At 44.9% G+C, this 14,526-nt stretch overlaps 1 protein-coding gene across 5 annotated transcripts in view; it reads right to left on the reverse strand.

The window, feature by feature from the left end:
- LOC134470340 (uncharacterized) overlaps positions 1 to 14,526 on the reverse strand; it is an 83,834-nt gene that overhangs the window by 39,516 nt on the left and 29,792 nt on the right. For all 5 annotated transcript variants that reach the window (XR_010049929.1, XR_010049928.1, XR_010049927.1 and 2 more), the window contains exon 3: positions 3,481 to 3,568. Coding sequence is in view for 2 of the 5 variants with exons in the window: in XM_063256791.1 (XP_063112861.1) it covers positions 3,481 to 3,568 (88 nt within the window). In the remaining 3 variants the exon portion in view is untranslated. The remainder of the gene's footprint in view (positions 1 to 3,480; positions 3,569 to 14,526) is intronic.

The following is a 14,526-nucleotide window of genomic DNA, read 5'->3' on the forward strand; positions in this document are numbered from 1 at the left end:
GTCTACACTGATGCACTCCTGTTCAAACCTTCTGTGATTCCCATCGTCTGCACTGCCTCTGCCCCAGCAAACCCAGGGACCGACAGCTCCTCAGGGCTTTGACTGTGCCTTCCCTGGCCAAGCACTTCTGTGTGCTGAGCCCTCTGCAGCCTCCTGCTTCTGCCACAGTGCCTTCTGCTTGCTCCTCCACCTGATGAAAAGCCCTTCCTGCCTACCAAGTAAGGCAGGGAACATCTCTTTGGAGTGCTTTCCTGGAACACATACCCACAGGCATGCAAAGACGCATGCACACACGTGTGCACAATACGCACCCTGAAATCCTCAGCAGAAAAATCTGCAATCTTCTGTCATGGTTTTTTACAGTGCATCCTAGATGACTATGTGAATACCTCTCTCTGCCAGGCTTCTGGGTGCTTTTATTTATTTAACAAATATTCTTCAGTTACTAGAACACAGCTCTGAAGACCACAAAAACCTGTGACCCTGCAACCTGGCTTCTCCCTGCCCACTGAGAGGACATAGTGGGAGAAGGGCAGGCTCCGTCACATCATCCCAGTCTAGGTTTTTCTGTTTCGCCTCTTTTCTCACCTCCAATGTCCTCCCCTCTGCTTGCTATCAGATTGTTATCTCATTTGTATTTCATGGAGAAAAGAGAAAAAACTGTGATCATCTTTCTGACTGCAAATCTCCCATACCCATAGATGTGTATTCACTGTCCCCTGCCTAAACTTCCAGTACCAAGGACCAGCTAGTCCTGCTCCTAAAATCTGTCCCTGCACTCACATTTGGGATTCTAGCTGCTCTCACCTATTCAAGGACTTCCTGCTATTAGTTCCCCTCTTTTCTGCACATCTAATAGATTATTCCTAAAATGTAGTCCAATACCTCCTGTCGTGGTTATTTTTCTTTAACTGCTAAGACAAGAAGGAAAGGTTTATTTAGCTCACAGTTTGTGAAGGTTTCAGTCCATGCAGAATTGGCTGGCTCCAAGACATGGCAGAGGACCAACACTTCAAGAAAATGGAAGACAGCAAAAGCAACAAGAGCAAAAAATGGGGCATGAGACTTTTTCCTCCGTCACATTGTGAGCAAGCTACTCACTCTCAGGTGGGTGTAGCACTCACACCATCTCAGTGCCCTCCTCTTGCACCTGATGGAGATGTTTACAAAGTAAGGACCATGGCCCCCAGAGGAGTCACTTAAACTTCTAAACCTCTCAAGTTGAAACAATGTGTCAATCACTACATCTCCTGTCCTACAAACTCCCAGCCAGGTGCTGACCCTCTTGATCATTCCCCTTTGTTACAGCTTGCATCAAGAATGTTCCCCCAGATGCTTCACACACTCACAGCTGAGGCTTTTGGAAGGTGATTGAACCAAGGGGGTGCTAAAGCAGACTTGCCATTCTCAGGCAGGGTTTGATGAGAAGAGCCAGGTCCCTGGAACGTGACATGGGAGGGTTTGTCTCCCTTCTGCCATCCTGTTTCTGATTTAGACCCAGCCGAGCCATCGACTGTAACCATGATCCAAAATAAACCTCTCCACCTTTAAACTGCAGGTGTCAGGTATTGCATCTCAGTGACAAGGAAAAGTGACTGAGACACTTTATAAAAGAGTCACACACACAAAAAAAAAAAAACACCTACATTTCCTGTCTCTGCTTTTTAACCTTTTCTGTGAAGCTTATTCCTGTCAAGTTATTGTACCGACTACTCCAATGAGACCGTTGTAGTCAATGCTGTGTAAAGTTTTTCATCTTCTCAAAAACACAGGCAATGTTTAGTGCTCCTGTTCCTCAACTTTCAGCAGCATTTAACCCAACAGTGCACTACATTTTTTTAAATGTTTGGTATCCACCTTGAAGTAAACCTAAGAAAGTAAATGACTTCTACAATAAAAATTACAAAACTCTTCAGAAAAAATTGAAGACACTGAAAGGTGAAAAGACCTCTCCTTTTGTTGAAGAATTGACATTGCTAAATGTTCTTACTACCCAAAAGAATGTACAAATCCAATCCCTATGCAAATACCAAGAATGTTCTTCTCCAAACTAGAAAAAAATTATAATCCTCAAATTCATGTAGAATCAGAAAAGACCCAAAAGAGCCAAAGAAATCTTGATCAAAAAAGCAAACTTGGAAACATCACAATACCTGATTTCAAGATAACCACAGCGTCACAGTAATAAGAACATCACAGAGTTGGCATAACAGTGAACGTAGAGACCAGTGTAACAGAATAAGGAAACAGCAGTAAACCCACCTATCTACAGCCAAACGTCAGAGAAAAGTCAGCCTCTCCAACAAAGGGTACTGGGCAGACTGGACATCACTATGCAGAAGACCCGGGCTGGGTGCTCACCTTTGAATTTGTACAAAACTGAGCTCAGAATGGATCAAAGATCTTACAGGAAAACCTGAGACTGGGAAACCACTAGAGGAAAACGTATAGGAAACACTTCAAGATATTGGTACACGCAGTGATTTTCTGGATAGAGCCCCAAAAGCATGGGAAACAAAAGCGAAAAATGACAAATGGGATCACATCACAGCAAAAAGCTTCTGAAACAACCAACAGGATGAAAAGATAACCTGTATAATGAGAGAAAGCCACACATAACACTTGCTATTCATCAAATAGATTACCACTCAGAATGTAACAATTTCCAAACAGTTAAACAATCTAAATAGACACATCTCAAAGGAACTATAAACAGACATTAAAGGTATGAAAATGCTCGATATTATTAGCCATCAGGGAAACTGAAGCCAAAACTATGTTAGGCAAAACCTACTGAGAATGGCTAAAATTAAAAAAAAAATGCTAGTGAAGACATGAAACCCTTGTATACCATTAGTGAAAATGTAGATTCATATCGTGACTACGGAAAACAATATGGAAGTGATTCAAAAAACAAAATATAACTCCCACATGATCCTCCCAGCACCACTCTTTTTTACACATCCAAAGGACATCGAGCCACCATACAAAGGAAGTACCTGCATACCCATGTTTACTGCGATACTAGTCACAAGGGCCACTATATGGAAATCAGCCCAGGTGCCCGTCAAACAGGTGAACAGATAAAGAAAACAGGATGGATTCATGCAGAGCAGAGAGATGTTCAGCTGTGAAGGATGCAATCCTGCCATTTGCAGGAAAATGTTTGGAACTGGAGGCCAAGTATGGTATGTTTCCGCACACATGTGGGATCTGAGACATACACCTAGTAAGGAAGGGTCAGTAGGCCCTGGGAAGGGTGCTGCGGGATGGAGGAGGGAAGGGAAGGGTAGCAGAAGCAGCGTGAGCACACAGGATCAAAGCACAGTGAGGGCCTGTGTGGAAAGGTCACAGTGAGTCCCCTTAACTGGGCCATCGCTATGTGTTCATCATGGCAAGGTTTTAAAGTGCAGTGACCCACGTGCGGATGCTTCCCACCACCTGCTCCTGGTCATTCTCACCACAGCACCACCAGCTCACCTGGAGTCCTGCAGACGTCCTCCTATCTGGGCCTGCAGTGACATCCTGGGGTCTCCGCATTCTCTCCTCCACAAAGCAGCCCACCGTACTGCAAAGATGCAATTTGTTTCTGTGGGGCTCAGAACCCCACCCTCTGCTACCCACTCAGTGGAAACAAAGCCCCCAAGTTCTGCTTACCTTTCTGACCTGAACTCCTACTACTCTCACTCTCAGTCACCTTTAGTGACCGTGACCTACTAGATCATTCTTACATTCACCAAGCATGAGGCTTTGCACTCGCTGCCCCTCTACCCAGTGTGTCCTTCCCCTGGGTGAGGGCATGGCTTCTTCCATACTTCAGGGAGGCCTCTAATATCCATCCTGTTCAAGTGCTTACTCTGTAAAACAGCCCCTGTCCTGTTACCTTGCTTTCTTCTCCTTGTAACACTCTTCACTGACTGAGTGGTGATTACTTATCCATTAGTCTGTGGGGTAATTGACTGTGTCTCCACGGAAATGTGAAGTTTATGAGGGTAAGATCATCCCCTTCCTTGCTATCTGCTGATCTCCTAGATCCAAAACTAGTAAGTCACACACTAAAATTTTTGTTGATCAAGTAAATGAATAGCCTTTGTCTCTAGTCAAAGTTCTCCTGTAATTTATTTGCTCATGTGTATTATCTTTCTCTTATAACTCTATTAAACATCATGAGGGAATTTGTTCTTGGCAAGCATGCGGCAGGCACTCAACAAGCAGAAGAGAGAAACATAAGCTTCTGCACTGCTGCTCACTGCTCTTCCAGTCAGCCCCCTGCGTGTGAGGCTTCCCCCTCTTCTCTTCTCCCATCTTCCCTTCCTCTAGCTCTGTTTGCTATGTCCCTCTGTCCTTATCACTCCCTGCATGACCACTTAACCAGGGTTTTCTCTGGGCATGGTCCAGCCTGAGCACAGTCCATGCTCTGGGGTTACAGACATCCTGGAGAGCCTTCTAAGTGCTCAGCACTTAAATTCTACCGATGAACTGCCTTGACCTTTGTCACTTACAGTCACTTTTGGCACGTAAATATATCCGGCCCACTCCATGGGCTGCTAAGTGGTAACTGGCAGTTCTAGGGCATTAGATAGGCAGTGCTCTTCTGCCAGGCACAAAGCAGAGCCAGTGGCTCCCTGAAGGGAGGCACAGAAAGGAAATGGTAAGGAGGAAGAGGAATCAGGGAGCTGATACACATGGATACCAGCTATGAACCAGGCTCTATGGCCTATGCGTTACTTCATTTATGCCTGTGATACACATACACATATTTCACAATACCTTTATTTCACAAATGAAGGAATTAAGACTCAGAAGCATGTGAAAGCTCACCCAGCTAGGCTTTGAATCCACTATAGTGGAAAGTCCACAAGCCTGGTGACGGGTCTTTGTGTTCCCCACTATTTCCACAGCACTTGGGACAGTGCTTCACTTTCCAGTAAATGTCTTCTGGAAATAAAGAATGAATGAACCCAAGTTGATGTAACAGAGAAAGCCCACGCTTTGCCCACAGTAAGCTTCTAAGCCTGAGATTCAAAGCTTTTCCCAGCCAAGCCCCATGTATCTTCCTGGTTTTCTCCCGTGGCCACTCACATGAACACATCACTAAGCTAACCTGTCTTTTATGCTGTGCCTGGATCGAATTCTGGAGCCTTCCCTCACCTCTAAGCCTGACTCAACCCAGCATCCTTCTGTTCTTGCCACAAATCCTCCCAGCTCATGCCACCCCTTAAAAGATCTCTGAATCCTCAGATGCCACCAACAACACTCACCAACCAGAGTCACTCAAGAACTTCGATAGTGTCCGTGGGGCTCCCTACCTCTACAGGCACTCCTGATTTTCCTCCCCAGCTAGCATGACAAGATGAGAGTGAGATCCTCCAAGTACTGATGCAAAACAAAAGGAGAAAGCCCACGCTGTGAAAGAGGCAATGGAGGTCCTTCAGCCTGTGGGCTCCTCTGGGGGGAATCACACCCTGCAGACATGTTCACTCATCCCAGCAGGCACCCAGCACCACCATCTACCTGAGCCAGGCACAAGGCACCTCACCCAGGAGTGCCTTCCACTTTAGTTGCAAAAATGGTCAAAGAAAAAGAAGTACCAGGTTGTAAAGAGACACACAGTGAGTGAAGAGCAGAGAGAGACAGAGAGAAGAGAGATCTAAGAAGGCATCCATTTATAAGATGCACTGTTTCTCAGGATATAGCGCAGTGGCATAGCACCAGCCTAGGAAGCTCATGGTCCTGAGTTCAATTTCCAGTATAAAAAAGAAAAAGACAAGAAAAATTAAGCATTATTTTTATAAAAGCATTAGAAATAAGAAATGTTACCTTCAGTAATTGCAGGTGTACACTGATGGTAAGACAAAATGCTAAAAGGTAAAATAAGAGTCTCAAAACTGAAAAATGAAAAATGTAATTCCTACCAAGCAAAGCTGGTTTAAACATGGAAAGTAGCATAAAATGGATTTAAATAGCCTTTCCCATTTATTCAAACCTGAGCGGAGTAAAGGCAGCTGGGGTGGGTAAACTTGTGTCCAGGTAGCAACAGGGTGGCCTGGTATAAATCAGATCACCACCCCTTCAGGGCCCCCACTGTTTCCACACCTGAAGAACTGGGAGAATGATGGCTGGTAAGAAACAACACCAATGATAATGACAGAAATAACAACAAAAAGCACTCCGAAAGGCATTGTGGAAAGCCTGAGTGAGTGGGGCCTGAAGGCAGGCAGGTCCCAGAAAGGAGCAGTCATCCTGGAGGACAGCCTCGACCACACAAGGGAAAGCCCTGTAGTCAAAGAAGCCTGCAGACAGCTGGCAGACAATGCCCGCATGTGCATACACATGACACACCTGCACCTACCACTCAAGTGATGCTTCCTGAGGCCACCCAGGCACATGCTTCAGTTTTCTCGAAAGCTTTCACATTTTGATCTTGAGGCAAAATTGCAAGGTAGTTAACGTTACTTATATTTAACAGATGAGAAAACTGACATACAAAGAAGTAAATTAACCCACACAATTTTTAAATGATGGGTCTGGAATTCAAACTCAGGTCTTAATTATGTACACACAGCCACATGAGCCCTCCACACACACACACATACACACACACACACACACACACACACACACACACACACACACACACATGCACGCACACATGCATGCATACACACACGCCATTCTCATCCACCAAGCCACAGACCTATAATCACACCCCCACTCTACACAAGCTCACAGCCACTCCCCCCAGCTCCCCTAATCCCAGTTCCCTGTTGTTGGAGGCTCCTTTGGGCCACAAGTCCCACAGGCTTTTGCTTCTCTCCTCTTTCATTCAGCCACAGCCATCAGTCAAAGAAACCAACACAGCAATTTCTCACAAGGACTCAATTTGTGCAAAAGAATAGCAACAGGTGACTTTCAAGGTGTTTCAAGCTGGTTAAAACCTGGCTCATGATGGTGTGAGAAGACCCACAGAGCTTCTACACCCCAGATGTCAGTGGAGGTGCAGACCTTCCCTGCTGCCTGCAGGACCACCCTCTTCAAGGTGAACAAATGCCCCTGCAGGGTTCAGTCCAGGACACCAGAGAATCCAAGGCTACAGTCACCCATCATCTTCCACTGACTCCTGGACATCAGAAGAGTAATGGGAATTCAGAATCACAGAGAAAAAACTATAAACAAAGAGACTTACATGCTCTTCCCCTGACTGTGGACAACACTATTCAAGGTAGACCCACAGCAGACTGCACACAGGACCCACTCTCTTCCTTGGGAAGCCACTTGGAAGTAGACAAGTTCTTCTTCAAGTACCACCTGCCCTCGTCCTGCGGGTACCACTGGCCCTTGCCTTTGTGAAGTTGGGGACAGATGTCTGTCATCACACAGGTACCCAACATGAAATACAGGCTGCAGCTGTCACAGCTGAATGAATCTAAGCCTTACTAATCTTCCCCTGAGGCACAGACATTCTGTTCCCAGCAAGAGCACCATGCCATCCTGGGCATAAATCAAAACTGGAGGAATGGACCAATCACTGCTCATCTTACTCAAGCTGTGGGAATGCACTGCCAGAAAACAGGTGAAGCCCAGAGGTTGGGATTCAGATGCTGATTCTGGCATTTAACCTCTCTGGGTCTTGGCTTTCCTACCTGACACACAGGGACACTATGAAGATAAAATGCAAGAGAGTGCTGATGTTTGTGAAGGATGACATACATCCTTGAGACATGATGCAGGAACAAATCCTTTCTCTAGGTGAAAAATACAAACACACCAAGTCTGCATGCAATTTTAAGGGGTTCGCAGGCTCTCTCTTGATTTTTCCTGGACTCCAAATTAAGATCTCTGAGGTGTAACCGTTTCCTTTCAGCAAAGCATCAATCTTCTGTTAGTTTAGTCTCACAGTGTTAGTAAGCTTTCATGTGTTTACTTATTTCCCAACTACATTTTCATTTCCTAAAGGACGGGAATCAAAGCTCGGCACTGCCTGTTATCCACAATCCCAGCGTCAAGCTCTTTGATGATTTATCATGGAGAAGCCATCACCAAGATCCAATGGGATTAAGGAATCTAGGGGTCCCCTTGGAAATCCATTGCCTCCCTGCATTTTCAGAGTTGCTGCCAATACGCTGGAGCTCAAACCAGAGATGGAAAAGCTGCTTTCTTTCTCCCTTGGTCCAAACAACCTCATCATTTGGTCCCTCAGGCATCGGGAATGCAACCAATTTCCTCCCTGCTGGCAGGGCTCACACACAGCCTGCTGTCCCAACAACCACAGCAGAGCCAGATAAAAGTGAATGGCTGTAATACCAGCACTCCAGTAGGCTGAGGCATGAGAATCACACATTGGAGTGAAGCCTGGGCAACTTAAGTGGCTCAGCAAGACACTGTCTCAAAATAAAACATTTTAAAAGGCTGGAAAGTAGCTCAGTGACAAGGTTCTGGGTTTAATAACCCCCAGCATTGAAAAAAGGCAACTCATAGTTCTTTTCCATACTCAGAGCCCCAAATTTCTTTTCTGGAAAGTTTCTGGCTCAGCACAGCATCAGACAGATGGGAAGTCCTCAAGCACAGGATAGATGGATAGATGGATAGAGATGAGACACAACTGACAAATGAAAATGAAACTTCAAAACTCTTCATACTGCCCAAAATCTAACTTATCCAGTGCACATAACAAGTTGTATGACCTTAAGTAACCCTACCTCAATTTGGACATCACTCTCCCCACCTGTCAAGGGAGAAACTTGTGAAAAAAGGTGGTTCTGTTTAAGGAAACCACAAGTTCTTGACCTGCTGTGCTCCAGAAGCGCTAGGGTCATCTTGTCATAGGATCCTCACAGTGATGCAGCAAGACTGCTACTGCCACCAGCGTCCCTACAGACTGACCACTGGCCTTGGAGCATGGAGCTCAGGTGCAGGTTCCTCTGCTTCCTCCCCACACCCTGACACCCCAACTTTCTGCTCATTTCCTGGGGCTCCTCCACTGAGGCAGGAGATATTGCAGGATTCATTTGGCACCCACGCCAACGCAGCCCAGAAGTCTGGGGAGGCAGATGCTTCATGGAAGGAGTCTGGGCCCATGAGAGTTGGAAGTCAACACATGAGCTTGTCTCCCTCCCTCATCGACTATCTGGAGATGTGGAGACTAAATTCGGCCTCTGTGAAAACACCCTGAGAAAGCGGGTACAGCTCATCAGGAAACTGTGACCTACTTGGTAATGAACCCTACTATGGCTTTCTCCCCTCTTCTCTGCTTCATTTCCCTGCCTCGGGCATCTTAGACTTGCACTCTTAGAAAAGTGTGTTTCTTTTGCAGAGAAAGAGAGTCTTTTGATACATGCTATGTACTCACTTCTGTTTGGCACAGCTTGAAAAGCTCTACTGTCTACCCTCAGCTCATGATAACAAGAATAATCACCATTTAGTGAACATTTAGGACAAGCATTGGCTTAAAAGTCTTAGATCTCTAAGTCCTGGCTCCAGCACTATGCAGTGCATACTATCGCTATGACTATGTGACAGGTGACGGAAGCCAAGCACAGCCAGCTCTCTCACTCTGTGGCCACAGAATCCATGGATTCAACCAACAGCAAGTCATAAATATTTGGGAAAAATTGATTGCATCTGTATTAAACATGTACAAACTGGTTTTCTTGTCATCACTTCCTAATGATACCAGTCTTTACACAGCATTTACATTGTGTCAGGTGGAAGTAATCTAGAAATAATTTTAAAGTAAACAGAAGGACTGAATAAGTCATATGCAAATACTATGCGATGTTATCTAAGGGATTTGAACATGTACAGATGTTGATATTGTTGGGGAAGGTGTCCTGGAGCCCGTCCCCCACAGACACCAGGGGACTGCAGTGTAAGTAACATGCTGAAGGTGACACAAATACCACATGGCCAGATGAAATACTGAAAATGCTACTGTGAGGTAGGTGACGCCACTATTCCTTTGACAGATGAGACACAGAGTGTCAGAGAGATCAAGTAACTTAATAAAAGCCACACAGATACTAAGTGGAGAGCTGCAACCATACCAACAAGACAGCCCGGTGATGCTGCAAGAAGCAATACTCATCTCAGTGCGCTGCGTTATTAAAGGTCCACTTCTTTGCTAGTGCTAGAGTAGGAAGCCTGCACCACCTGTGCCTGCTGAAAGCCTCCTGCATCTCTGATGTATTCACCTGCCCGCCTCTAGTGTTAACTCCAGCTGGATCTTGTACCAAAGCCCAAACCCTTTCCTTTTTACCCTTCGCCCTAATCTTCCCACTCACCTAGTTCCAAGTCTCAAACTCTGTCCACCATCTCCCTGAACTTTTCTAAAAACATAAACAACACTCTATTGAGCTGTACTGTAACAAAATGCTCACAAGCATTTGCTGTCCATCCATGGAAATTTTTAATTATTACTTTTGTTAATACATGTTTCCAGTACATAATGATTCCACTCATCATGCAGAGTTGTGGCACCTATATATGATACATTTTAATTCTTTTCACGTCCTTTTCCCCTTCTGGAGGAGAATTTTGCTTTTCTACTTCCTTTAACTTGGCCACATGAGTTATTCTGGTAAATGAAATCTGAGAGGAAGTGATACACAGAGCAGAGAATATTGTACCTCACTTGTTTCCCCAGTTTGCTACAGCAAATATTCCCACCGGCTTTCTGACTTGAGTCACACAGGGTGCTGCGGGAGGAAATGTGAAGGAGAGAGGCAGTCAATTCACCAGGGAAACCTTCCATGTTGGAACTCACTGAGTCCCACAGGGCTGCCCACTGCAACAACACCCAGCCTTCCTGCTGATATAGAAATTGACACAAGAAGTAGGAGCCTCCACAACAACAACAACAAATAAACATCTACCCCTGTTGTCTCTGGGTCCAGGCAGAAATAAAGCTGTATTCCTGGGGATTAGACTGATGTTGGTTTATATTTTATAGGTATGGAACATTTGGTAAAACTCATCAAAAATAAATTGGATGAGAAAAATATGCTCAATAAGATTGGATAATAGAAAGTTTAGGTAGTGTTAAGAATCACTATTGATTGTATTTGACAAAGACTAGAACAAAAAGATGTATTACATATTGAACTGTGGCTTCTCCCTCCCAATTCATATGCTGCAGTCCTAATGCCAAGTTCCTCAGAGTGTCACCTTCTGGGGGACAAAGTCTGTACAGAGGTAATAAAATGAAAAAAGAGGTCACTGAGGTATGCTCTAGTCCAACATGACTGGAGTCCTTATGAAAAATACAAATTTAGACACAGAGCTATACACAGAAGGCAAATGATTTGAAGAAAAAGAGAAGACCACCATCTTAAAGTCAAGGAGAGATGCCCAGAAAACTCTTTCCATACAACCTCAGAAAAACCCAGTCCTGCCAGCACTTCAAATTTAGACTTGCCCAGAAGTGGAAAGAATAAATTTGTGCTGTTTAAACTACCCCATCTGGAATATTTTATTACAGAAGCCCTTGCAAAGTTCCACAAGAAGACTTCAAGGAAGAACCAGCAACCATGCAAGTGCAAAGGAAGGAAAATAAACAGTCAAGTTCTAGGATATACAAGGGTGAAAGACACAACTCTCTCATCTCCAACAATCAAAGATAAATCGAGAAAGACTCTGGGAAGCCTTGAGGCAAATACTAAATCAAAGAGTAACACACACCCCATTGTGAAAACATGAACAACTTAAGGGCAGTAAATCCTTTACAGGGAAAACATGGGAACAGGAAATCCAGGCTCTTCATGAAAGCCTGATAGGCTGCAGGTAGACAAAACTAATTGTGAGCATGGCTCTTGGTACACAAAGCTGCCTGGAATGAAACAGATGATTAAAATGAACTAGCTTGACACTTGTTTTATACCCAAAGGCCCACACTGTCATATGACAACAGGAAGGAATATGGAAACAAAATAGCCCTCAGGCAGCCTCCATCTAGAGATGAGAAGTGGACTGGCAGGGTCTTTCAGTTGTAACAACTATAACAGCAAAGGGAGATTGCTTGTCCCCCAAAAAATAACACAAATAGCCCTTGGGAAGCAATGGGTTGAAGATTTCAAAGGGCAAATGAACATACATGATCCCTGCTTAGTTTGCCCCTGAAAGGCTCATGAGTTAAGGGCTTTTTCCCTAGAAAGGCTCTACTGGGAATGGTGGAACCAGTAAGAGATGGAGCCTAAAGGGAGGTCTTTAAGTGATTGGGGGAGTGGTCTTACATGATTGGGTGGTCTTAAGTGAATGGGGGAGTGGTCTTATGTGATTAGGTGGTCTTAAATGAGTGGGAGAGTGATCTTACATGATTGGGTGGTCTTAAGTGGTTCTTCATCCCTTCTTCACTGTCTTGCTCCCTCACCATAAACCACATAATCTTGTTCTACCACATACTTCTGCCATAATGTGCTGCCTCACCACCAGCCCAAAACAATGTCAATCTATCATGGGCTGCGACCTCCAAAATCAAGAGCCAGAATTTAACTTCGCTGTTTATGTTGGGTATGTCCTTACCGTGACAGAAAATTGACTTACACATTCCCTAAAATAGTGGTCTTTATATCATATGTCCCAGTAAATTGCAAAATTCCTCTCCAAGTCACCATTTTATATTTCCATTCTTCCCATTTGCAAAAACAGTACTGAATTCAGTGATACTAATCCTGTTACACTGCACATTATTGGAAGCAAATAACTGGACTTTGTAGTTCATGAGTATCTAAAGCCAGAAGTATCCCTGGAACACTTTAGACTATGCCAGCAACTTTTCCACCAACAAGGAACTTCTAACATGACTCCCCCAACTGTTTATTAAGAAGGAAACTTCCTTTCCAATAGATGAAGATAATCTCACATCTGACTGCCAATTACAGTTGTTAGTCAGACTTTGTCAGGCTACCAAGGTCTTGTGGCCAACTTTGGATCAGATAAATTATGATCTCTGAGGTGGATCCTCAGCATGAGAATGTTGTACATATGTGTGTGTGGGTGTGCAGTGGGTGTTTGTGTGTAACACTAGGGACCCAACCAAGGACCTTGCAGGTGCTAGGCAAATGGCCCACAGAGCCATATTCCTAGTCCTTACATCGGAATTTTTTTTTTAAGTTTCCCAGTTGATTCTAAAATGCAGCCAGGATGCAGAGGAGGGGCTGGGCGGATCTGGGGCACCTGCATCCGCCTCCCCGTGTGTCTGGAGGACTGTGGATGTCTCAGCGGGCAGGGGAGCATCACAGGTTCCAGAGGCCCCGCGGCCTGTGGTGAGTGCTCAGTGCACTCTGCCCAAAGCCCAGACTGTTTGGGACCGTCCAGGCTTCCAGGTACAGTGAAGTGGAGAAGTGGGTTTGAGGCTTCTGCATCTGCCTCCCCATCCCAGCTGCGCTTGGAGAACTGTGGAGCTTCCAACAAGTAGGCGGGCGCACACTATCCCGGGGCCCAGCCTGTTTGAGACGCCCGCGTCTTACCATCTGTGTGCAGAGGAGGGGCTGGGCGGATTTGGGGCGCCTGCATCTGCCTCCCCGTGTGTCTGGAGGACTGGGGATGTCTCAGCGGGAGGGGAGCATCACATATTCCAGAGGCCCCGCAGCCTGTGGTGAGTGCTCAGTGCACCTCTGCCCAAAGACCAGACTCTTCCGGTCCCTCCAGGCTTCCAGGTGCAGAGAACTGGAGAGGTGGGTTTGAGGCCTCTACATCCGCCTCCCCATCCCAGCTGTGCTTAGAGAGCTGTAGAGCTTCCAACAAGCAGGTGGGCACACAGTGTCCCTGAAGCCCAGCTTATCTGAAACTACGGAGTTCTAAACAGGCAGAAGAGGGCCATTGGTTCTGCAGGCCCAGTGGCTTGGGGTAACGGGGTGCCAGAGTCTGAGGAGCTGCAAACATAGAAGGGGATTTCCAACAGATCCTGAGGAAGCTTTCAAATAACACTTGAAACACAGAAATATAGGAAAATGACAAAACAAAAGACCAAATTACAACCTCAAACCTCCAGCCCATCTCAAGAAACCTTAGGAGCAATGTATATAGAAGAAAATATATGCCATTCACCTCAAATATCGGACACAATAGCTACTGAAATTAACAAGCAAATCCAGGAAGCTTTAAAGAACTTCAAACTCAAAATAATCTCCCAGGTAAAAGAAGAAATGATAAAAGAAATGAAAGAGATTCTGAATATATCTAAAGAAAACACAGATAAAAAATTGGAGGAACTAAACAAAAAGATAGAATCCCCAGACGAGCAATATAAGAAACAAACAGAATACATAATGCAGATGCACAGAGATATACAGGAAATAACTCCACTGAGAGCTGTAAAAACTGCCTCAATGAAAGTGAAGATAGAATTTCAGACCTTAAAGACAGGATTGCAGCTAGTGAACAGCAAAGGAAAGATCTTTTAAAAATAACAAGGAATCAGGAAACAACAATTCAACAACTGCAAGATGATGCAAAGAAAAATAACATAAGAATGATAGGGATTAATGAAAAAGAAGGAGACAACATAAAGGATGTCAAGAGGATATTTAG

This window comes from Cavia porcellus, unplaced genomic scaffold (genome assembly GCF_034190915.1).
Source record: "Cavia porcellus strain 051 isolate PalLab524CR breed Dunkin Hartley unplaced genomic scaffold, mCavPor4.1 scaffold_9, whole genome shotgun sequence".
Lineage (NCBI taxonomy): Eukaryota > Metazoa > Chordata > Mammalia > Rodentia > Caviidae > Cavia > Cavia porcellus.